Source organism: Eptesicus fuscus, chromosome 10 (assembly GCF_027574615.1).
Source record: "Eptesicus fuscus isolate TK198812 chromosome 10, DD_ASM_mEF_20220401, whole genome shotgun sequence".
NCBI lineage: Eukaryota > Metazoa > Chordata > Mammalia > Chiroptera > Vespertilionidae > Eptesicus > Eptesicus fuscus.
Window position 1 is genome coordinate 16,202,136 of NC_072482.1, and position 25,171 is coordinate 16,227,306.

The 25,171-nt window shown below is 39.8% G+C and overlaps 1 protein-coding gene across 1 annotated transcript in view; it reads left to right on the forward strand.

The window, feature by feature from the left end:
* The first annotated feature begins 7,726 nt into the window (after positions 1 to 7,726).
* The window catches only part of MEP1A (meprin A subunit alpha), a 37,749-nt gene continuing 20,304 nt past the window's right edge, over positions 7,727 to 25,171 (forward strand). The window contains exons 1-8 of the mRNA XM_028127943.2: positions 7,727 to 7,795; positions 7,893 to 7,917; positions 8,012 to 8,062; positions 11,552 to 11,592; positions 12,090 to 12,165; positions 17,924 to 18,041; positions 20,726 to 20,901; positions 23,571 to 23,792. Of these exons, the coding sequence (XP_027983744.2) occupies positions 7,727 to 7,795; positions 7,893 to 7,917; positions 8,012 to 8,062; positions 11,552 to 11,592; positions 12,090 to 12,165; positions 17,924 to 18,041; positions 20,726 to 20,901; positions 23,571 to 23,792 (778 nt within the window). The remainder of the gene's footprint in view (positions 7,796 to 7,892; positions 7,918 to 8,011; positions 8,063 to 11,551; positions 11,593 to 12,089; positions 12,166 to 17,923; positions 18,042 to 20,725; positions 20,902 to 23,570; positions 23,793 to 25,171) is intronic.

Sequence of the window (25,171 nt, forward strand, 5' to 3'; positions counted from 1 at the left end):
TTAATTACCACTTGTACAAATTATTAACCTTTACAGTTTTCTCATCTATAGCATAGATGATGGTGATGTTACCCATGTGGTATTAGCCTGCTTGAGCTACTATAACAAAATACCACAGACTGGATGGCATAAATAACAGGCATCTATTTTCTCACAGTTCTGGAGCCTGGGAAGTCTAAGATCGAGATGTTGGCAAATTTCTGGCTGGTAGATGGCTGCCCCTTGCTACTGCCTCACATGGCTTTTCTCGGACACGTGCAGGTGGAGGGAGAGAGTTAATCCTTCAGTGTCTCTCCTCATAAGGATCAAAGGCCCCATTCTTATGATTTCATTTAACCCTAGTTATTTATTTAGAGGCCCAGTCCTCAAATGGAGCCAGTCTGGTGATTAGGGCTTCAACATATGAAGTTTGGTGGTGGTTGTGGTGGCAGCGGTGGTGGTGGTGGGGAGCAACACATTCAATTCATAACATACAATAAAGGCCTTTAGTAAAGATGAAGCAACATAATGATGCTAAAAACAGGCTCTGTCTGGTTGTAGCAAAAGATAACAAAAGTGGACTTCCTTTGTCCCTTAAGAGACCTGTCATGTCTACTGTGTTCATAAGCATTATTCCACTCAAAGGGTCCACTATAGGAAATTTATATTTGCCACTCTTGCTAAATGTATTATTATTTGTATCAGAGCTTCTAACAAAAGATGAAAGAATGGACATTGCTTTGTGCATGTGATTAGTCCAAATATTCCTCACTTTTGTGTTGTTTTGCCTTTTGTAAACCACCAAAACTATAGTATTTTGTTTCCTTTTTAAAGAATTAATTCCTGCATTATTACTGTCCTTGGCTAAAGGAGTTCAAACTGCCTTTACGTTTTGCAACATGCTTTCAGATAGTGGAGGGGTGGAGATGGCGGGGGGAGATTGAAGACCTTTTGTAATTGTATTTCTTTAAAAAATAACAAAACAACTCAGTACATTTAAAAAATATATATGTTTTTATTGATTTTTTTAGAGAGACAGGAAGGGAGAAAGATAGAAAAGCATCAATGAGAGAAAACTGATCAGCTGTCTCCTGCACCCCCCACCCCCTGCTGGGGGTTGAGCCCGCAACCTGGGCATGTGCCCTGACTGGAAATGGAACCATGACCTCATGGGTCAGTATTCAACCACTGAACCATACTGGCCAGGCCAACTCAATACATTTTGACTCAGCAATTCTTATTGGAATTTGTTCTAAGGCAATAACCTGAGATGCATATAATTGCAAATGCAATATGTTTACTGTAGCATTGCCTGTGCTAAGCAAAATCAACCGAAATCAATTCTACATCCACAACACAGGCTTGGTTAGTTAAACCCAGTATACTCATTGAATGAAATTATATGTCATCACTGATAAACATGTTGTTGATGAATATCTATCAACATGGAAAAACATTTGCAAGTGAGGCTATAAACCAAATGTAACCAACATTTTTATGAAGAAAAATAGACATGGAGGAAAATCTAGGACATATGTCAAATTTGTTAGCAGTGGTTATTTTGGGTAGTAGGATTAAAGTTAGCATTTTCCTGCTGTTTTCTCCAATGCTTCTTTTCTTTTCTTTTTTCTTTTTCGTATCGAATAACGATTAATTGTGACTATAGAAAAACTTAGTAAACATTATTATTTTTTTAAAGATGAGGCTTCCAAAGACCCATAGTTTTTTTGGTGGGATTGTGCATTGGTGAAAGCCTGCTGGGGAAGGTCGAGAACTGATGAGCATTCTCAAGAGGAAATAATGTAGGAAAAAATAAATAACATTTCATCTCAGTGGCTCCATGAAAGCTCTAGAAGTCAAAATTTCAGTGGATAAAAATTTACATTACTATAAAATATGCATATATAAATAAAAAATGGAAGGAATCAATGTGTGTCAAGAGCAGGATTCATTGGAAACAGCCCCAAAGCCCATCAGTAGATGAATGGATAAAAAAGCTGTGGTACATTTACACAGTGGAATACTATGCGGCTATGAAAAAGATGGTGCTCTTAACCTTTGTGATAGCATAGATAGACCTGGAGATAATTATGCTAAGTGAAATAAGCCAGTCAGAGAAAGACAAATACCACATGATCTCACTTACATGTGGAATCTGATGAACCGAAAAACTGAGGAACAAAATAGAAACAGAGGCATGGATACATAGAACAGGTCACCAGTGACTGACATTCTCGCTTGCATGTTCCTGCCAAGCTGTCCTCACTACTGTGTGATACGTGGCATTGTTCTGGGAAGTGACTGCCATGGTTGTCTACCCATTCCCACCATTGGTATTGGAAGAAGAATTTATGTTTAAAAATCTGACTCATCATGTGAATGACTGTAAACAGACCTGTAACTAATTCAGAAAGCCTAGCCAGTCTATTTTCTTTCACCAATTACCCCTAGAATTCCCAATAGTGACCCCACACTAGCTGTCCTTTTACTCTGTCCTTATGCTAACTCACAGTCCTGTCAAAGTGTCAGACAATGTAGCTGGCCCCGAACGGAGCTGCTGGCCACTTGCATAAAAGAATCAGCTGTAGCAAAAACAATTCTGCAGTTTTCAAAGGGAAATGGATTACAACTCTCTTTTGTTTCCTAAGAGGGCCGAGCCTCTAGTACTTTGGATCAAGTTACATGTGTGACTTACCATCATCTTGCTTCCATTAAATGACCTCAAAACGTATCCCAGGACAAAGAAAAATCCCCAAAACAAGCAACACTCGTTCTTTTTCCAACACCACTTCTTTCTGAAGAATTTCATCTGCCCATGCTTGCCTCACCATCAACCCCAACTGTAGCTTTGGCATTATTCTCTATGACTAACACAGTCTCCCTCCTTAAGACACTTTTAGGATCCAAAAATCCTTAGATGACCAGGAAGGTCTTTATATCTAACTATTAAGCGTCCCTTTTGCAATTTAAGCCGTTTTCCTTATGCCCTTACTTCAGGGACAGTAGTGTTGAGATACATTTCTAGGCCCAAGATGGAGCCACTCCTGCTCAAGGTGCCACATCAGCAAACGGGGTTTTATGATCCTGTAAATGCTCGGCTTGATCAGAAAGGAAGTACACCCAGTCAGCCAATTCCCAAACGCCAAGACAAGCCCGGGATTTATACTATACTTATTTCCTTGTTCCTTCATCTATCTAAATAAGACTAAATCTACAACTCCAGCTAATCATGTCCTGTGCTATGTTGCTGCTTCTGACTCTCTATAAAACTCATCCACACCCCCTTGGACAGAGTTCTTCATTCCCCCAATCCATGGATTGGTTCCTCTCATTACTCGACTGTGTTAGTTTTGTCATTTGATAGTGGAGACCTCTTCCTCTTTAGAATCACATTTTCTTTGGGAGAAAATTCCATCCCTTCACTCACCAATCCCTATATGTTTAGTCTTTCCTCCCAGATGCTCTGGTCCAACTTGGTATCTTGGGCATTGACCCTTGTAATTAGCAGAGGTTAGAGACTTTTCCTGAAATCAGAGGGTGATCTTGCAGCTCTTAGATTGAAATTGAGTCAGCTTCAATTTCAAGTGCTCTAGGACAGTGGTCGGCAAACTCATTAGTCAACAGAGTGGCAAACCGCATGTGGCTCGCGAGCCGCAGTTTGCCGACCACTGCTCTAGGAGGGTTCAATAAGTAGAAAGTGAATTGGCAAAAAAAAAACAACAAAGCCTCTTGCTTGATTCTTCCCCACACCAGGAAAGATGGCCACACTGGGGCAGATACAGGAAACAAAACGAAACATGGACCTTGCCCTGCAGAATGCACAATCTGCCTTTTATCTGCAAAGCCATAAGCCCTTCCAACCTAGGATTTAAGGCTCTGGTCTCATTCGCTTGACCTTGATGTCCGGGGACAAGAAGTGCTTAAGATTGCAAATAACTGGTAACTAATTAACAATCAAGATCACAAAAGAAAATCACCAGGGGCAAGTTGTGCCTGCTGAAGACCTATGCTCCCAGCAGCAGAGGTTCACAGGTCCGCTGAGCAGTGGTGTGGAGCTCCGTGTGCTTGTTGCCTCTCCTTTGCCAGGAGGCAGTGGGTGTGGGTAAAAAAAGCTACGTTTTCTGAGTGCTTCCTTTGTTTCTGGGACCTGTGCTGCACGTAGGTTATCTCAGTGAATCCTTACATTAGCCCCAGGACGTAAGCACCCCTATCCATTTTACACATGGAAAGCAGATGTTCCAAATGCCACAGCTAGCCAATGGTAGAGGTGGGATTTCAGTTCCTGACATCTGACTCCAAAGCCATCATTTCAGTATATCGTTCCGACCTGTTTTAGAAGGGAAAGATAAAAGCAGATCTGGAGGGAGGGAGAGGGGAGAGAATGAAACAGCCCCACTACTGCCTGATGGAGATTCTGACACCTGAGATGGAGCAGAGAGCAAGTGCTGGGGTGGAAGAAGCGTTCCTCTACTCTCCTGGGTTCTTTCGGCTAGTCCAACAATTAAATCGACAGGAGACAGGTTAACAGGAGAGTGGAATTTAATTACATGCGTACACATGGGAACCCTGCACACATGAGCAAGGCAAAGACCCACAGACAGGAGAGGTGCCAAGACAGAAAGGGAAGTGAGGTCTACATACATCCTGAGCTAAGGGCACAGATGTTCAGTAATTAGCTGATTGCCCTGCCATGTAGATAGGTCAAAAAAGGTACCTCTGCTTGAAGCATAGTAACCTCCATCTTGTATAAAAACTGCTGTTTGAAATTCTCTGCTATGGTTAGATAGTCCCTTGTTCTGTAAACTCTGTCATTTTTAGACAGTCTCTTATTCTGTAAAATAACTTTGTTTTTTAGCTTAAATTATAGAAAAGATAAACTTAACTGTCTGACCTTGCAAGCTAGCTGATACTGGGCTGATAAGGGGCTGATACGCTGATACTGATAATATTCTCATGCCAGGTGTTTGTTAGATATGATATGTACTCAAGTTACAAGTTATCTGCAAAAGTAACATACACAAAGACCTGAAAAGATATAAAAAGAGAATGCTTCTTCCTTTGTTTGCTCAGAATTTGACAGAGATATTCTGCTCTGAGCCCGAGCGTAATGAAGACTCCTAATTAATTGACTTGTTAGGGCGTCTTGTATCTAGCTTGCTGGTTTACAATACAACATGATCATCTCTTAAAATGGGCAAGGCCCCCAATTCACATTCTTTAAGGGAGAGGTAAATGTTTCTCACGAGCCTGCAGGGTCTCGATCGCCTTCAGCTCAATATAATTCATCTGCCAAAGCTGTACATTTTGGGGAGGACTCCTCTGAACCTCCACACAAGAATATTGCCTTTTTATTTAGAAAACAACGTAACAGAGTCTTAAACCCTACTTCCTGGTCTCCAGAATTAACAGATATTCATTTCTGTCAGGATTATTCCAGAATTTGAAAAAAAAAGTAAATAATGCATTCAAGAAATAAAACTCTTCTGCGTTTTTCCGTGTTTTTAAATTATTTCATTAAAATTGATGTTTGTCAAGTCTCTCCCCACTAATTTTTTTCAAATCACAAATATTGTATTTGCTAACCGAAACCTAAGCCATTTTAACTGCTGAGCAAGTTCAGATTTGGAAAACACTGGCGGCTTCCAGTGGTTAGAGAGACTGGGACATGATTCTCTGCACCCTCTTCCACAGCCTCACCAACAAGAGCTGTGATAAAGTAGAAGTCAGCCATAGCCCTCCTCTGCCCATCGGAAGCTGGCCCCCCGCTGTCAGGCCTCCTGTGTTAGCTCAGGAAGCCAGCTTTTCTGACAGGAAATGCTCTTCTGACAACAAGGGGCCCACCTGCCCCCGTAATAAGTCTGAGGTGGAGACGTGCAGGCTCTAGACCTTGAGGATTGCTCTGACAGAAAGATTTTATACCTCATGCACGCAAGAGCAGGAGTGTGTGTGATTAAATGCAGTACTGTGTGCTGGGGCAGGCAGAGCCCACGGTGCACGTCTCTTCCCGACACTGCATTCAGTGGCATAGTGTTGGCAGCTTGCACTGGACCATGGTGGGAGTATTTACACCCTGGAAATCCGCAAACACTATAGGGCTGTTTTCTCAGAGAGCTGGTTGTTAAACATTCATCTGCACATGACTGAATATACCCCATAACGTTTTTTTAGTATAAATATATTTTTCCAGTTCTTTACTATTACACACAAAAAAATACCATAGGTATTTTATGCACCTCTGTGTGAATTTCTTTAGGGTATATACCTGGAAGTAGAATTTCTCGTTTATAAACTATGCACATTTCAATTTATTAGATAGTTTTGAATTTTGTCCTATCAGTATAAGATTTCCTGTTTTCTCACATTCATGTCAATACTTGGAATTATTAGCCTTCTTCATTTATGCCAATTTGAGGTTAAGGATGTTTCATTGTTATTTCAGTTGATAGATTTCGTATTGCTTGTGAGGTTGAACATCTTTTTATGTGTTCATTGTCCATTTGAGTTTTCTCTTTTGTGAATTTTGTGTGTATATTTTTCCTCATTGTTCTTTTAGATAATTTCTCTCTCTCTTCTTTTCTTATTGATTTGTAGGAATTCCTCTATGTACCTTGGCTAGCTTACCCTTGTTCAGTTATATTCAGTATCAATATCTTCTTCCACCTGTGACTTGTGTTTTAACTATGTTGTTGTGCTTTTGTCATAAGGAAGTTTAAATTTTGATATAGTCAAATTTATTATGATTTCTATGTGTGTGTGTTTTCATGTTTAAACCATCTTTTCTGATCTCAAGATTAAAGGCAGTTTCCTATACATTTTTTTAAAGAAAAGTTTATATTTTGGTAAGACATCTTTAATCCATTCAGAATTTATTTTTGTGTGAATGTGAGAATTTTATTTTTCATAGAGAAATGCTATTGCCCCAAAGTCATTATTAAAAAATCAAATTTTTCGTATTGATTTTTTTTGTTTCTCTCATATATGAAATCTCCATACGTGTTTGCTTCTGTTTTGATACTCTATTCCATTCTGTGGATCCATTGTTCTTTTTGACAACATCACACTCTCTGCCATAACTTTATAAAAATTCTTGAGTAGTTCCTTTCTCATTCTGCCTCTTCAGTGTTTTCTTACCTGTATTTGGAGGTTCACTCTTTCACATGAACTTCAGAAAGTTAGTTTGTCAAGACTCTGTTAAGATTTTTATTGGAATAACATTGAATTTATAGACTAATATCAAAATGACCATCTTTATTGTTCTGAGTCTTCTGATCCATGAACGTTTATGTGTGTAAATATACATGTATCTGTTGCTTATGAATAGATGGATAGTTCTTTTTTATGTCCTTTGATAATTGCTGTATAACATTTCCATAAAAATCTAACTCATTTTTATTATATTTATATACTTTAAAATCATTTTATAGATTGTTTTTATTTCTATCATGAAACTGATCTTTTACCTGTTATATTTTATGAATAGTTATTGCTGGCATAATAGGAATGTTATTGGTGTTTATATGCTCATCCCACTATTAATTTTGTCAAACTATTCCCTGGTCTCTGAAGCTTGAGCCTTTATGTTAAACTTAGTATCTGCCCTCCAAAGGGTCAATGACATTTTCATTGACTATTTTTTTAGCACTATAGTGCATATGAAAGGGTCAAAGTTTCCAATATGACAGCCAGGGCAAGGTCCAAGAGGCATTTATCACAAGGTGTCTTTGCTAACGTTTGTTCACTTGCAACAATGGTGTGGACTAGGGCCACTTGCATTCTCTCTTTCATCTTGTTTTTTGTTCACATAACAGCTGTATCGGTAAGTCAAATTCTGCTCTTCTGGATATTTAGAGTTATCAACTCTACTTAACATATATTAAATATATGTTATCCACTTTTTGTATATTTTCTTTCAGATTAAGCATCATTCTAAAGGAAATGGTAAGGCCCAATTGAAATGCATAGACAGTGTTTCTGGACTTTCTCTCTTTTATTCAGCAAGACTAGTAACAATTTTTCTCCCACTTTTTAACAGTACATGATGCAGAGTTTGATGAACAGAAGGATATTTCAGAAATCAACTTAGGTGGGTTCAATTTCCATATTGTTAATGCCTTGAAATAATTTCAAATCCTGTAGTAGAATTACTGAAAAGCTATTACCTTCATAATACATTATTGGGTAATTTTGGGGGGAGAATTACTTATTGGTGCATCATTAGAATTTTCAGAGTTTCTGTAAAATGGAAATATGGAAAGAGAATGATAGTTAGATCAAATTTTCTAGGAGACATAGTATGTGTTTAGTAAATCTACAAATACGTAACAAGATTGTTGTTTATAAATATGTCACTTTGCCAATTTCCATTTTGAAAAACAGGAAAGAAAAATGGATGATTATTCTGCTTGCTAAAGAAAAATATAAGGAGTATACCCATGGTTATCTTTAGCAGGAAGAAAAACCCAGCCTTTCATGGGCCATCATATTCACTAACAACTGTTTACTTAGGACTTCGCAAAGAGTACAAAGGTGTTTCTATTTCAACATCTTGCCCACAAACGTATTTCTTGAAGAAATTTATCAGTCTCATTGGTTACTGAGAGGAGAGAGAGAAGCTGAGTTATCATCTCTCTTTTTTCTTTTTCTGTCCTGCTTCTAAAATTAAGGAGAAGCCTCTACATTCTGGGTGTTTTTTGTTTAGGATTGGTGGGAAATAGAAGTATCATGGTCATAGACACCTATAGTTTACAAAAGCTTTTGTACCTAATTGCACATTTATTTGTCAAATCCTGTAGTGGAATAAAGTGCTATTTTCATTTTGCAGGAAGGGACAGCAGCTCCTTGGGGTTGGGGTGGCTTGCCCAAGGTCACAGACGCAAGTGATGTGGATCACTTCCAGGTCTTCTGACTCATAGCTCAGTGCTATCTCAAGACCACAAAACTAAAAAACCTGGCAGTTAAATTGCTCTGACGTTGTCCCATTTACAAAAAAGTCAGGCTAGTTGATATTTAATTGGAAAAGCTTGAGAATGACAACAGGTGGGGGGTAGAAATAGTTTAGTGAGGTCAATGGGTGAGTGGGTCCTCAGACTTGAGTCAGGCAACAAATGATTTCTCCTTAGGTCAGGTAGTCAAGGTGTAGTGATTGAGAGGATCTGCTCTACTTTAAAACAGGCTGAACTTAGAGTTTCCTAATCTCATCCTTCTTTATCTAGTAAAAAATACTTGTTTTACTTAGAGCCACTTCTTACTCTTCATCTCCACCACCACCTCTGAACTATTGTCCCAAGAATAAATTTTCCCATGTGTGTCCTTTCTCTTTTTAAGTCATTCCAAATGAGCTATCAAGATTGATTGGTTTTGTCACATAGCCAGAAACCACAAAATGTTGGGGAAAATCACATAGAGAAAATTGTCACCTTTTTACAATTTTCTCTCCACGCCCCATGATGCTGATATAATCTTTTTTTTTTTTTTTTACCCCAAGATTTGCTCCTCTCAGTCTTTTTCATTTCATTTAATGCATTTTCCTCCTTCTAGATGTTCAGACTCTGACCTCAGAGTTTCCCTAACTTTTGTCTTTCTCTCAGACCTTACACACCACCTGTCAGCAAATGCTGTTAGATCTACCATCAAATTATGTCACAAGTTGTGACTTTTCAGCACTTTTCTCTTTTCCCATCCTGGCCTAAGCCATCTCATCTCTGGCCTGGTCCTTGTCGTGGCCTCCTAACTGCTCTTCCCTTTGTGCCTTCCTCCCATCCAGGCTGTTCTCCACCAGGTGACAGAGCTCTCAGTGCCAACCAGGCCATGCGGCTTCTCCCATCCAGTCTTCCAATCACAAGATTCCAATCTTTCAATCTTCGTGTTGGCGACATCCCATCCAGCACAAAATAAAGATCCTGGAGTCTTGATTCTCAAAGTGTGGTTCACAGGACAATACTACCTGTACCACCTAAGAGCTTTCTTAGAAATGCTGCATCTTGGGCTCTACCCCAGACCTATAGAATCAGCATCTCCATTTTGACAGATCTCAGATGATTCCTAGGCAGAGTAAAGCTTGAGATGACCTGACTCTGGCCAGCTTTCTCACCCATTACTATACCCCTCTCCCTAGCCACCTTACTTACTTGAGCTCTCCAATCTTCCTGACCTTATAGCTATTTCTCGACAAGAGTGGTTCTCAGTGTGTGGTCCCCCAACCAGTAGCATCAGCATCACAGGGAACTTGTTAGAAATGAAAATTCTCAGGCCTTACCCCAGACTTATTGATCAGCAACCCTAGGGGTGGGGGGCAGCAACCCTAGCATTTGGAAAGCACTGCTCTAAGACATCAAGGCTTTCCTGCCCCAGAGCGTTTCTATTTGCGGTTGCCTTTGCCTTCAATACTCTTCTTTCACTCCCCACTCCATCAGATTTCTGCTTAAATGCCACCTCCTCAGGGAGGCCTTCCCTGAGCACTCTTTATAAAATATCAACTCCCTCACTTCAGCACTCTTTCTCCCCTTACGTTTGTTTTTCCTATTTCCCTTTTCACCATCTGCCATACTCTACATTTTTGTTTGTCTCCCTCTATCCCCAAACAAGAATGCCATCTCCCTGAGGATTTTGCTTTATTCTCTGCTATACCCATAGTACCTAGAACAATGCCTGGGATACATTAGGCATTTAATAAGTATGTGCTACAATGAACAAATTGGCTACTGAATAGTTGGAGGCTGACTCTCAATGGATATGTACTTCTTTGGGAAGTGTTCCTCTTGCCACACTCTCTCATCCTCCTCGATCCATCTATGCTGACCAACCACTGGGGTTGGTCTCCATTCATATGACTCCCCTAATCTACCCCCATCCAGGCCAGGTGTCAGGAAATGCATACTGTTACTCAGGACAAACCTTAGCAAGAGTATGGCTAGACCAGCATGCAGTACCCCTACTAAAAGGGATCCTACTGCTGGAGGGGCAGTGGTGTCAACGATACTTATTATTAGCATTGCTGCTATCATATTCATAGGTTAGGTTATGAAGGTTAAGAAAATGGAGGGAAATGAGAAAAGGGATGGTGCAGTGACAGCCTTAATTGCTTGGTGTTGGAGGGTACCATTGTCTTTTCATGGGAAAGAACAAAATCAACCCACTTACCTAGGGTTGGGAAGAAGGATGGTATACTAAGGGAAGAGGCCCTGGGTGGGAAGCCAGGAGTGTTAAAGCTCAGTCAGTGCTGAACACCTAGTACATCCCTTCCTGTCTCAGGAATCCATTTCATCCACGGAAGTGTGAGAGGTGTGGAGTCAATCATCAAAAAGATCTCTTCCAACTCATCTGTTATTTTAAAATTCTTGGACAAAGTTTCTTGTCTCAAAAATGAAAACAGAGGATTGAGAATATATGATACCTATTGGCTATATACATCTGCTCCATTAGAGGGAATTTTTGCATTGTTTCAGAAAGACTTTCACCACATAAAGGTGAATAATTACAGATTTACAATGGAAAAGATGGATTTTATGATGAGAGATGCCTTGTAGTAAAGTCCATTTAAATATTTCTTTTTTTTTTTTTAATCCACCTCTAGCTGCAGGGTTGGACCTCTTTCAAGGGGACATCCTCCTAAAGGTGAGTACCTGCCCATAACACAACAAGGTCCCTCGGGACTAGCTGTGATGTGTGCCACCTCTGCTCTGTGAGCCCTGGGATGGGCACTGAGGGGGACATGAAAGAATCCAATCTGTAGTCAATATCCACAAGCACTTACACTGTGGTCAGTGGTGACAAAAACAGATTAAAAAAATAGCAAACATCACAAAAGAGTCTGTAATTATTGAACTTGCTTTAGCCAATCAATTATCCTAGTAGGTGAAGAATGAGAGAGAAGAACATGCACCGATACGTTTAAAGCGTCTATTTCAGTTTGGGGAGAACCTTTATTTTGTTATTCATAATTGCTCTGACTTTTCCAAATTGTCTGTAACGAACTATCACATTTATAATCAGAAGACAAATGCTACTAAATTGTTGACTTGCGTGACAGATGATTTGTGGTGTGAGGGTTTGGTGGAGGAGGGGGCCAGGGGATGAGCCTTCCCAGTGACCTGTACCTTGCTTTTTCACAGAACTCCAGAAATGGTCTGAGGGACCCCAACGCCAGGTGGAAGTTCCCCATTCCTTACATTCTGGCGGACAATCTGGGTAATACTAACTGTTCTTTATTAGGACCTTTGGGCTTGCCTCTTCTTCTACCCCCCTCCTCCTGTTCATCCACATCAGATGGGGGGAACCAGCCCTGTGTAAGAGGCTTTCTAAGCCCTGCCAATTCTTATCTGCTGGGATGAGAGGCATGATAATGCATCGATGTAATGTGAGCCCAAGATACAGAGCATTGAAATGATTTTTAAAAGGCAGGAAACATTAACATGTTAGTAATACCAGAAGCACCATCAGGAAAGACAATGCAATGAAATATAATTTGCCATCACGGCAATAAAAACTTGCACTTTGAGTAATAGTTTGCTTAGGTGAATCTAAATATAAAATAAGAATACTATTTTCAGCATACTGATAGTCCCTTTTTGTTGCAAGACAAACATGACACATTTTTGAAGCAGAAAAGTCTGTATTCCACAACTGAAGTCCTCATTCCTCGGTGTTAGTACATGGTATTCTTTTTTTCTCTGTTAAGATAAAGGACTGAGTTATATTTTATTCATTGTTGAAAATAATACTTGGTGGAAATAAGCAAGTATTAGAAGCCACGTGTGGACACTGGCTGACCTCAGGCAGCTGACTGATATCTGAGCACCGAGGTGATGCAATGCCCTGAGGCCCATGGGATAGATGGAGGGAGGTCAGAGAGAGGGGAAGCCAGGACAAGCTTGCTCAGCCCTAATGGGCTGCCAGGCCGCCTCCACTCTCAGGAGATGTTACTATGTTTCCAAGTTTTCCACCACTATCACCAGGGCTGCCTCCACCCCTTTCCTGGAGAAGAGCTAGATATAAACAACGGCTGTTGTTCTCAGTTATTTTATGGAAAAGTGAGCTGAGTTGTTTTTCCCAAGAGTTTGCCAGCACGCTTGCAAATTCATGGAACATTTGTATTTATTAGAACGTGATTTAAGAAACAGCAACTTTAGAAAGAAAAAAAGAAAGAAAAGAAAGAAAGAAAGAAAGGAAGGAAGGAAGGAAGGAAGGAAGGAAGGAAGGAAGGAAGGAAGGAAGGAAGGAAGGAAGGAAAGAAGGAAAGAAGGAAGGAAGGAAGGAAGGAAGGAAGGAAGGAAGGAAGGAAAGAAGGAAAGAAGGAAGGAAGGAAGGAAAGAAAGAAAGAAAGAAGAAAGAAAGAAAGAAAGAAAGAAAGAAAGAAAAAAAGAAACTGCAACTTTAAAGGGTTTTTTCCTCCCATGACAATTTTCTTATCACACCTGAGCTACCCTCCTCCCATCAAAACATAGACCTATTTATTGAATCTCAATTACGTGCCAGGCACTGCTGCCTTCACGATGCCTCTGTGAGGTGTTATTGTTTCTCAGACTTTAGAGTTAGGGTTTCCTGAGGAGCTGGTTAAAATGTAGAGCAGGGACAGCTGGGGCCCAGGATTCTGCATGTCTAACACTCCGCTAGGTGAGCTGATGCTCTTGGTCTGTTGGCCACATCTTGAGTAGCAAGGACTCTAGCTGCAAAGTAGGTGACAGTTTAGTGGAGAGCAAGACTAAAGACAGGAGGCCAGAAATACGTAGCAGCAGTAAGGGTACAGAGGTAGTTCGCATTCAACACCACATGAGAATCACCTTTACCATTGGGAAAAGTGAACATGCTACTCAGAGTTCAATATTTGTATACGGTCCCTTCATTAAATTTATGTAGCGTGAAATACACAATTCAGTGTACAAGTCAATGACTTGAAAAATACATAAGCTTATGTAACCCACACTTCCATCACCCCAGAAAGTTCTGTGTGCTCATTTCCAGCCAATCCCCATCCCCACTCCCCCAAGAGAAAACTACCATTCCTATAGATTAATTTATCTGGTTTACAACTGATCTACAGATAAATGGAATAACAGTTGGTCTTCTATTGTATTTGCTTCTTTTGTTTAGCATGTTTTTAAAGTTTTTCCATATTAATGTAGATCAGTGGTTAAAATTCTTTTTTTTATTACTCAGTAATATTTCTTTGTATGAATATATTGCAACTATTTATCCATTTTTCTGTGTATAGACATTATTTTTTCAAGTTTGGGGCTATTGTGAAGAAAGTTGCTGGGATCATTCTTATACAAGTTTATGTTGTAATTTACCTTGGGTAAATGTCTAGGAATAGAGTTGTTTGACCATATGATAAATGTATGTTTAGGTTTATAAGAAAATGCCATTTTTTTATTGTCACTAACAATGTATAAGTGCCCCATTTGTTCCACATTCTCACTAACATTGGTGTCCTTAATATTTTTAATTGTATACATTTTAATGGTTGTAAATGGTATCTCACTGTGATTTTAATTTGCAGCTTTCTAACGATTAATGGTATTTAGCACAATTTTGTGTGCTATTGGCCATTTGTGTATCTTCTTTTATGAAGTGTCTGTTCGCTTCTTTCACGTTTTTTATTACATTATTTGTCTTTTCATTATTTGTAGAATTTTATATATACTATAAAGTCCTTTGTCAAATATATATAATGAATATTTTTTATTAGTCTGTGATTTGCCTTTTTTAAAGCAGTGTATTGATTTTATTAATTTTTCCTAAGAACAAACTTTGACTTGTTCATTTTTCTCTTGTTCCTCTGCTTTCCGTTTTGTTGCTTTCTGCTCTTATCTTTATTATTTCTTTTGTTCTACTTATATCAGGTATAATTTGCATTCCTTTTTGTATTTAAGGTGGAATTTATATTACTGATTTTAAATCTTCATTTTAAAAATATAATGCAATGCTATAATATGGCATCTAAAACTATAAATATTATTTGAAGCATGGGTTTTACTGCTTTCCACAATTTTTGATATGTTGTATCTTTATTAAAGTTTATTTTAGGTATTTTCTAATTTCTGTTGTGATTTTTAAAAAAAATCCATGGGTCAGCCAGATGTTTTTAAATTTCCAAATATTGGAAGCTCCTCAAGTTTTGTTGAGGTCAGAGAATAGATTCTTTAAGATTGCAATCTCTTGAAATTAGGACTTGTTTTGTGGTCTAACTGATGGCTTATCTTGGTGTATAAACTTGAAAGAACTTGTATTCTACATTTCTATCAGAGTTCAATAGATCGTGATTGTTGGTACTAATTATATATTAGACATTGTAAATACTACATTTCAGAGATTCTGTATTCTGTTATTGGCCTCTGTATAGTGTTAATTTTTGTTAGAGCAGTTAAATTGCTGACTGATCATCTTGGATTTGTGGAGGTTTTGTTTTTATTTTGTCCTTAGTTCAAGACAGATCCCTTTGTCTTTACTCTGGAGACATCGTGGCCTCTCTGGAGTTTCAATGGAATGTCCAGGACTTTCCCCCAGCCCCTCTAATGGGCATGATTCAAACTTCAAATTCTAAACTTCAAATTCTCCACTATGCCGGGAGGCAACTGAGATGCCTGTTTAATCAACTTTCTATCTGCTACTTTTCACTAAGCTCCTTGGAGACTTCTATTCATGCTAAGTTCATGGGTCAAAGACTGGAGAGTTATTTATGGACAGATTTTGGAACCACCAGCCCCCTTTCCTTCCAATCAATCATGACTCTTCCCCCCTCCCTCCCACCCCCCCCCCCCGCCCCAGGATTTCCTCTCTCGATTTTCAGCCACTCAGGCAATCCTGAACCCTTCCTTGTGATAGATACATCAGGAAGACATAACTTCAAATTTATGCTTGAGTTCTCTCTTTCTTGCACTGAAAAAATTTGCAGTGTGCCATCATGCAAAAACAAAACAAAACAAACAAAACAAAACAAAACAACAATAATAAAAAAAACCATACACACTATATAAACTTGAATCTTAACTAGTGATATTTCCACCTCACAAAAATAAACTCTCCTATTGTCGCTACCTGTTTTAGTCCATTTTCTGGTGCTTTAAAAGAGTTTATTTTCTTAAAAATTTACCAGAGTTTATCATTGTTATCTGTAAGATTTAAGCTCCTTCCCCATTACCAGATCAAAAACTCTCTCAAAGGATTCTTGAACTAAAAATAGTTAGCCTTGCCATGCTATCCTCTAATATGTGGAGTCATCAGTGTCTGAAGTTAACTTTTCTCCTGTTATTTGATACAAGGTAAAAGAGGGTTAGTCGTTTTTAAAATTAACGTGGTTACTCAAGACAGAACTATGTAAAGCTTACTATGTGTGGCAAAGTGCAGAACTGAGAACTAGGAAATCACTGAGGCAAAAGATGAGCTCCTTCCTCTCGGGGGCTAACAGTGCCCTACGTGGGCAGACCACCACCAGCATAAAGACGACACACAAACCACCAAGTGTGGCTTTTAGAGGAGGCAACTCAGAGCTGGCCTCACGGTGAAGAAGGCGGCTTCCCGTGGCCTTCAATTGCACTTTATTTCTTTTGAATGATGTTGGGATGGTTTTTACAAAATTATTGCAGACATGCTTAATTCCCTTTTTACAACTTGTTCAGGTGTGGGAGGTCAGAAGTGATGTGATTTTGAAATGAACCGCTTTTAGCACTCCCACTCCATGGCTTGAGGATAACAAGAGCCACATAACCTAGAGACATCATGACTTTAGTAATGCCACATTTCGTTGGGTACATCTCTTCATATTATAGATGTCACTAAGAAAGAATCAGTAAAATACATGAAAATCATCCAGTAAGTTTAATGCATGCTCTTTTTTGTTATCTGTGTTGTTTCCACAATTAATTTACTGATTATTCCAATGACCATTTCTTTACTGACCTTGATATGATCCTATGACATCTGAATTGTGGAATCTCCAACTTGTTAGCTTATTAAATGAAATAAGAGCCAGGATAATACAATAAAAGTACTTAGTAAACTACCAAGAATGATAAGCTTTTTTTTTAGAGAATGCACAAAGCCAAATATGCAAGAAATAGAACTTAAGTGTATATAACTTAGCTTTATTTTTAACTTAGAGACCTACCTTCAATGAGTCAATGGGAGAGAAAAACCACACACACAAAGTAAAACAGTCTCCATTATTCTGGAGCATCTGTTTTCCCCTCCTGATCCTTGTCCTACGCCATACCAGCTGTGAGCATGTTAGGTAAAAGGAAAGACATTTGATCTTTGGCCATTGATCCACACACGTTACTGGCAGGCATCTATTGCTCTTGCCTGGTCAGGTTCAGTAGACTTCTGCTGCTTTGGTTCCACACTTGGGCTACAGCAATCATTTCTAAGGCTGCCTGCAGGGCTGCCTGTCTCAACTTGCCATTTCCTCAGGGGTTTTGCAGGGAAGCAGGGAAGTACAATATGTACTTACGCTTTCTGAGCCCACAAACCTCTCTACACTCTGCTTTCTTCCTCCAGTGAGAGGGATGTTTTTTTTAGACTGGGGTAAGGAACACCATTCTTTGTGTCTTTCCAAGGAACTTGATTCATCCAGACAGAGGACACACATGGTTTCCAGTCGCTTCTGTTTTCTGCTCTGCCATGGAACTCTCCTGAGGCAATGAACCCAGAATCTCTGCTGGAATGGGGAAAGGAAAGTGGGAAAGTTACTTGGTTTAGCCACATACACATACATATGTGTATTCTTATTTTGTAGTTATATTTGCATTATTATGTGTGTAAAGTATGTGCTTGATATTTATGTCCCTAATTTTTCAGTTTCAGTTTTCAAGGAATCTATTTACCACCCCAACAATCTATGATGAACCTCTGTGGATTTCATGTGGTGGCATGATTTTTTCTAAACTCTGTTGTGTACATCATCTAAGATCTCAATAATGCTTACTGATATTTTCACCGATTTCTGCAGAGCTGAATGCTAAAGGAGCCATTCTCTATGCCTTTGAAATGTTCCGCCTCAAGTCCTGCGTGGACTTCAAGCCCTATGAAGGGGAGAGCTCATATATCATCTTTCAGCAGTTTGATGGGTTAGTATGAAAATTTTACAAAGTGTGAAAATCATGCATCTTCTGGTTTATAAAAGTGACAACTCTCTCAAAGGCGAAAAGAAGAAATTGGTAAGAAACTAAAAGTAAATTCAAATCTTTAAAAACTGTGAATTTTTAAATTAAACAGCATTTTTAACATATTATGTAGAAAATGAGCTGTTTGAATACCTCTGGGCCTGAGGGAGATGTATCTCAATTATTATCTGAGGTCATGTTTTAAATGACATTACTTTTTTTTAAAGTCAAGTTTATTAAAGTATAAATTATACCCTTGTTATAGTACTATTTTAAATTATGGTGCTCTGTTGGCTGGACCTCTTTGAAAAATTCTAGATATAAATTTGCTTTTCTTATATGTTTATAAGAAGAAATAAATGGTATCTTGAAAAAAAAAAGCCCATTTCCTTCAGGAGTGTTTATGTCAACCAACCTGGGAAGCAAAGCTGCCATGTGCTGTGTGACTCTGTGTTTGTGTCTTCAAGCCCAGCAAGGAGGTGGTATTAGCACATGCTGCAGTTCCCATCATTGCCTTTAGGTGCCACCTGGATTTGGTTGTCTTATTCTGATGGTGGGGGTTTTGTTAATAATCATGGGTGGGTAACAGAGACGAAGAAGGAAATTAGCACATGATTTTGCCTCTTAAGAAAAAAGTCTGCAAAATCAGCAGTTAAAAATAGTAAAATTCTGATGACTACTTAGATACAAGTTAAGTAATGTACTTACTTGAGTGGTTGTTTTCTTAGCTCAGGCTTTTACTTTAAAAAATAGATATGAGCCCCTATTATGTACCAGAAAGTATGCTAGTCTGAAGGTACAAAGAAGTATGAGACAGTCTCAGACCTCACAAAGTTTGCAGTTGCAGGTGGGGGTGGTGGAGACACAACAGGTAAATGGTTCTAATGCGCTGTGATGAGTGCCATGGGCTATAGGGACACTTCAGCAGAACTTCCAATGTAGTGAAAGGTGACACCTCAGGGAGAGCTGGGCTGAGTGTTAGAGAGACAAAGAAGGAAGGGCATAGAGGCAGAGGAGAGGGGAGGACAAGTGGGGTGTTGGAAGAGAGTAAGAGTGAGAGAGGAAGAAGGAAAAGGAAGGGTAGGGAGAAAGAGGAAAGCAAGTGTGACTAGAAACCTGGCTTACCTGGAGAACTCAGTAAGTTCAGAATGTTTGAAGCTGTGCCTGTAAAGGGCCAAGTGATGAATGATGAGCCAGGAACATAAGCAGGCGCCTGGTCATATTATGTGTTCAATTTTCCATTTAAGAAAGATTATTCCAGCAACAGTGGGTAAAAAATTGAAGTGGGGTAAGACTGGTGGCAAGACATCAATTAAAGGATGCCCCAATCCTCCACGGAAGAAATGAAAGGGACCTACACTAAAAAGGGTCAGTTTGAAATAAAAAAGAGAGAATGGATTTCAGAAATAGGTAAAGAGGTGGACTTATTAGAGCCTAGTGATTAGGTGATGTGAAGAGAGAAGAATCAAGGATGATCAAGGTTTTTTATTTGGATGACTGGTGGGTGGTAACCTGATTCACTGAGATTGGGGGTATGGACAGTAGAACTGCAGAAGGGATAGCAGAGCAAATTTGTTTCTGGACATGGAGTTTATTGTTTGAGGCGTTGTGGGTCATAGAAATAGAAATAACCAATACTTACCTGGATAGTTTCTTTCTATGTGAAGGGGAAAGGTTTAAAGTGTACCTCAGGCCTTGCCAAGAGCACAGATTTTAGAAGTTCTCTGCTTTTGACTTTTTCATCTTGTCCCTTGGCAACTTCAGAGCTTCAGGATAGTACCAAAGCCTAGTTATGTTGTCAGTAATGAGGCTCTTTTTTTGTGATCATAAATTTACACCTGCTCATTACAGGAAATTTGAAAATTCATTAGAATACTAGAGGCCTGGTGCATGAAAATCGTGCACTGCTGGGGGGGGGGACCTCAACCTGGCTTGCGCCCTCTCACAGTCTGGGACACCTTGCTTCTTATCCCCCGCCTGCTTGCTGTTCTTTACCACTCTGCTCGCTGCTCCTTAGTGCTGCTCCAGAGGAGGGTGAGGCTCCCGCCACCACTGCTGCATTCACCAGCCGTGAGCCCAGCTTCTGGCTGAGGGGTGCTCCCCCTGTAGGAGCACACTGACCACCAAGGGTCAGCTCCTGCATTGAGTGTCTGCCCCCTGGTGGTCAGAGCGCATCATAGCTACCTGTTATTCCGCAGTTAGGTTGATTTACATATTAGCCTTTTATTATATAGGATAAAGGAGGAAATTAAAGTCAACCACAGCCATCATTCAGAGACAATATTTTGGTATGAAAGCTATAATATTATTCTTTGGAATATCTTACGGTTTTGTGGAGGTGAGGAAGAATGCCATTTTTACTTCTTTCTACCTGATGCATTGTTAGGATTAATTGGGCCCTTTAATAATGGACCATTGTTTTTAAAGCCTGCATAACATCCCTCCAGGAAATGTTTCTTATTTAACCAGTCTGTTATCATTTAACCATCAACATCTCTTACCATTGTTCTCATCAACAGTATGAGAACACTATTGATAATTTCTTTTAAAAATCAAGTCTAACTTCTTTCTAATTTGTGTTCTGAAATCCTATGAATTATAGCCATTTAAGCATTATCTAGGATAAAATTCTCATCTTCTCTTTAAAGGTGCTGGTCTGAGGTTGGTGACCAACACGTAGGACAGAACCTTTCTATTGGGCAGGGGTGTGACTATAAGGCCATCATCCAACATGAGATCCTCCATGCTTTGGGATTTTACCATGAGCAGTCAAGGACTGACCGGGATGATTATGTGAAAATCTGGTGGGATGAAATTATTCCAGGTGTGTATGAACCCAAGGTGGATGGGTGGGATATGCTATTATTATCTTTATCACTTGCTGAAAGCAATCCTGGGATGCCCAGGCCAAATTTGTGGGGCAGGTGCTTCAGATTCTGCAGTGGGAACATAAAATATAAAGAGGGTACTTCCTGGCCAGTGTAGCTCAGTTGGCTGGGCATTGCCCCATGCACTGAAAGGTTGCTTATTGGATTCCTAGTCAACTCATATGTTGAGGTTGCTGCCTTGATCCCTGGTGGGGTTGGCAGGAGGCAGCTGATCAATGTTCAGCTCTGGCATCAATGTTTTCTCTTTCTCTCCCTTCTTCTTTCTCTCTAAAAATCAATTTAAAAATCTTAAAAAAAAAAAAAAAAAGAAGTGGGCATGAACAGCCGGCATGGCTCAGTGGTTGAACTTTGACCTATGAACCAGAAGGTCAAGGTTCAATTCCTGGTCAGAGCACATGCCTGGATTGCGGGCTCGATCCCCAGTGGACAGTGTGCAAGAGGCAGACAATCAATGATTATCTCTCATAGTTGATGATTCCATCTCTCTCTCCCTCTCCTTTCCTCTCTAAAATCAATAAAAAATATATTTTTTTTAAAAAGAGGGAATGATGTGTTGACCTATCCCATGGACTGTGCTGATCTGATCTTAAATGGTCCTACACAAGGAAATGGTGTATGTTGAATAACTTTAAACAGGGGTTAATTGAAACTTTGCTTAGTTTCAGTTGAAAATCTATCTAAAATGCTATTTTCCTGTTTTAGTGAGTAAATTAAATTTGGTTTTTGAGGATATCAGGATCATTTTTCTGGATAGGAAATCTCATATAGTTCTAAGAGCCTCCATAAGGTTTAGTTGAACATGATGACCCTAAGACATACTCAATAATTTTTTATTTTTGCTGCTTTACAAATCAATAATATGTGTCTAAAAACAAAGCAAACCAACAACAAAAATTAATACCTCTTTTTTTTTTTTTTTTTTTGGAAATTGCACCTCCAATCCCATTAATTCTGGCTAGTCGTCTGAGTTCTGGTTAATCAAAATTTACTGGTCTTTTCCTTTTCCTTTATAAGAATCACTCTTCTTCTGCCCCTGGCCCATACTATCTATACCCAGGATAACACTGTTTTACTTCAATATTATCACACAGTTACGTTATTCTAACAGTTTCAATGTTCTTTAATTTTGTTAGACTTCCTTAGACACTACCTTCCTTAATTGTTTGAGACAACTGAGTAGAGTGGTTTTGATTATATTAAACCACAATTTATCAAATAGTCTCCCAATGTGCTTGGGAAAAAGAGTCAATACTGTGTTTCTGAAAACACCAATTTTTAAATTAGGAATTAGTTCAGGGAGTGGCAAAGCATTATTTTTGGAAATAATAGATTAATGAAACTTTAATGTATTGGAAATGACTTTTAAAAATATTTATTAAATTGATTGGGGTGACATTGGTCAGCATGAACATATAGGTTTCAGGTGTGGGTTTCCATGTTACAAGATCTGTATATTGCATCATGTGCCCATCACCCAAAATCAAATCTTCTCCTGTCACCTTATGTGGGGACTGCCTTCCTCCCTACACCCTTCCCTCTGGCAATCACTACACTGCTATTTGTGTTTATGAATTTCAGTTTTATATCCCACAAATGAGTGAAATCATATAGTTCTTAGCTTTTTCTGACTTATTTTAGTTAGCATATTGTTCTCACGGTCTATCCATCTTGTTGAAAATGGTGCTATTTCATTCTTTCTATGACCAAGTATTCCATTGTGGATATGTACCACATCTTCTTTATCCAGTCCTCTATTGCTCTCTCTCCCTCTCTAGTGTTGTTTGGTTGTTTCCATGTCTTGGCCAACATGAATAATGCTGCAATGACCATAGGGGTGATTATATCTTTGCAAATACATGATTTAGAGTTTTTTGGATATATACCCAGGAGAGGGTTTGCTGGGTTGTATGGTAGCACTATTGTTAATATTTTGAGGAATCACCAGACTGCTTTCTATAGTGGTTGTACCAGTCTATATTCCCACCAGCAGTGAATGAGGGTTCCCTTTTTTCCACAACTTCTCCAACACTTGTTATTGCTTGTCTTGTTGATAATGGCCACTCTAACAGGCATAAGGTGGTATCTCATTGTAGTTTTGATTTGCATTTCCCTAATTGCCAGTTAGGTTGAACATCTTTACATATTATCTATTGACTATTCATATGTCTTCTTGAGAGAGGTATATTTTCAGGTTCTTTGCCCTCTTTTTGATTGAGCTGGGATTGAACCTGCAACCCAGTTATGTGCCATTGACCAGGAATCGAACCTGTGACCCTTCCATACGAGGGCCGACACTCTAACCACTGGGAAACATTGGCCAGAGCTTATCTTCTCTTTCTTAAACCCTTATGCATATAAATACACATTCATTTATAAAAAGAACCTTTGATTTAAATATATACATATATTTAATAATTTATAATCATGTGTGTATTTTAATTATCCTACCTAATAATAATTAATAACATGTATTTTATACACACACACACACACACACACATTATTTCCCTTTTCTTTCTTTGTCTTTAGTTGAATATCTAGTCAAAGTGGGTAGGATAGGAAAATGATATGACCAAAAAGGACCTGTGGATTCTCTCACTGACAGGTTACCAGCACAACTTTAACACCTATGATGACAGCTTCATCACAGACCTCAACACACCCTATGATTATGAGTCTCTGATGCACTATGCGCCTTTCTCATTTAACAAGAATGAAAGTGTCCCTACCATCACAGCCAAGATCCCTGAGTTTAACTCCATCATTGGGCAGCGCCTGGATTTCAGTGCCATCGATTTGGAGAGGCTGAACCGAATGTACAATTGCAGTGAGTACCTTTGGGGCTGAGGTCAATGACCTCCAACAGAGATTCCCTACCTGGCAGGTTTCCTGTATATTTTCCTCTATTCTTCTTTCATGTTCTAGCTAAACTAGAGGCCCTGTGCACGAAATTCATGCATGGGTAGGGTCCCTAGGCCTGGCCGGCAATCAGGGCCAATCTGTGGGGTGACCAGCAGGGAAATTGGGGGCCCCCACTGGTGCCGGCCTTGGATAACCTGGAGCTTGTGGGCTGGGGCAGTACCTGCGTTGAGCATCTGGTGGTCAGTGCACATCATAGCGACCATTCGTTTGGCTGGTCATTCTGCCAGTCGATTTGCATATTAGGCTTTTATTATATAGGATAAAATGGACAAACTACATTTCTCCATCTCTAGAGTGGGAAAATTGTAACACCTATATCACAAGATGGTTGTGAAAATCAATTATGTGGTTGTGTTTTATAAAATGAAAGTATTGGGGCAATTTAAGAAGCTGTGATTGCCCAACTTCTTTAGCTTCTTTCTGAAGGGTGCATCATTATGTAATGCTCAAGACAGTATTGAAAGTATTTTGTATCCTTGAAAGTATTTTGTATCCTGTAAAACTATTTTCCCAGGGTAGTTGTTCCTAGAGTAATCCAATGCTCGGTCTGGGAGAGGCCAAGCGTCCCTGAGTCCGGGTGCGACCATGTGTCCCTGGATCCGGATGAGGCCTAGTGCACCTAGGCCCGGGTGAGCCCAAGTGGCCCTGGGTCTGGGAGAGGCCAAGCGTCCCTGGGTCCCGGAGAGACCATGTGTCCCTGGAACCAGGTGAGGCCTTGTGCAACTAAGCCCGGGTGAGGCCACGTGCCCCTGGGTCTGGGAGAGGCCAAGTGTCCCTGGGTATGGGTGAAGCCAGATCCTGGGTCCGGGTGAGGCCGTGCGCCCCTGGATCCATCCGGGTGAGGCTGGGTCCCAGGCCCGGGTGAGACTACGCGCCCCTTGGGTATGGGTGAGGCCACGTGCCCCTTAGTCCGGGTGATGCCGTGCCCCTGGGTTCGGCCGAGACCAAACCAGAGGGAGTCGGACCTCCATTACCACCATTTGTCCACCATCCAGAGCTGAGGGGTCAGTGCTGACATGTACACATAAGGAACTACTGGACATTGAAATTGAGTCTCAAAAGAACTGTTGGTCTAGGGGGAAGCTCGCTACAGATTGATTCATTTGCCTGTCAGCATAACTATTATTGCTCGTCTCACATTCAGTTCTTATTAGTATATATCTAGTGACATATGATCTCGCTCATCTAGGGGAAATGATGAACAACATAGACTGAGGAACAAGAACAGAACCAGAAGCAAGGAGGCATCGATTGGACTATCGGGCCTCAGAGGGAGGATAGGGG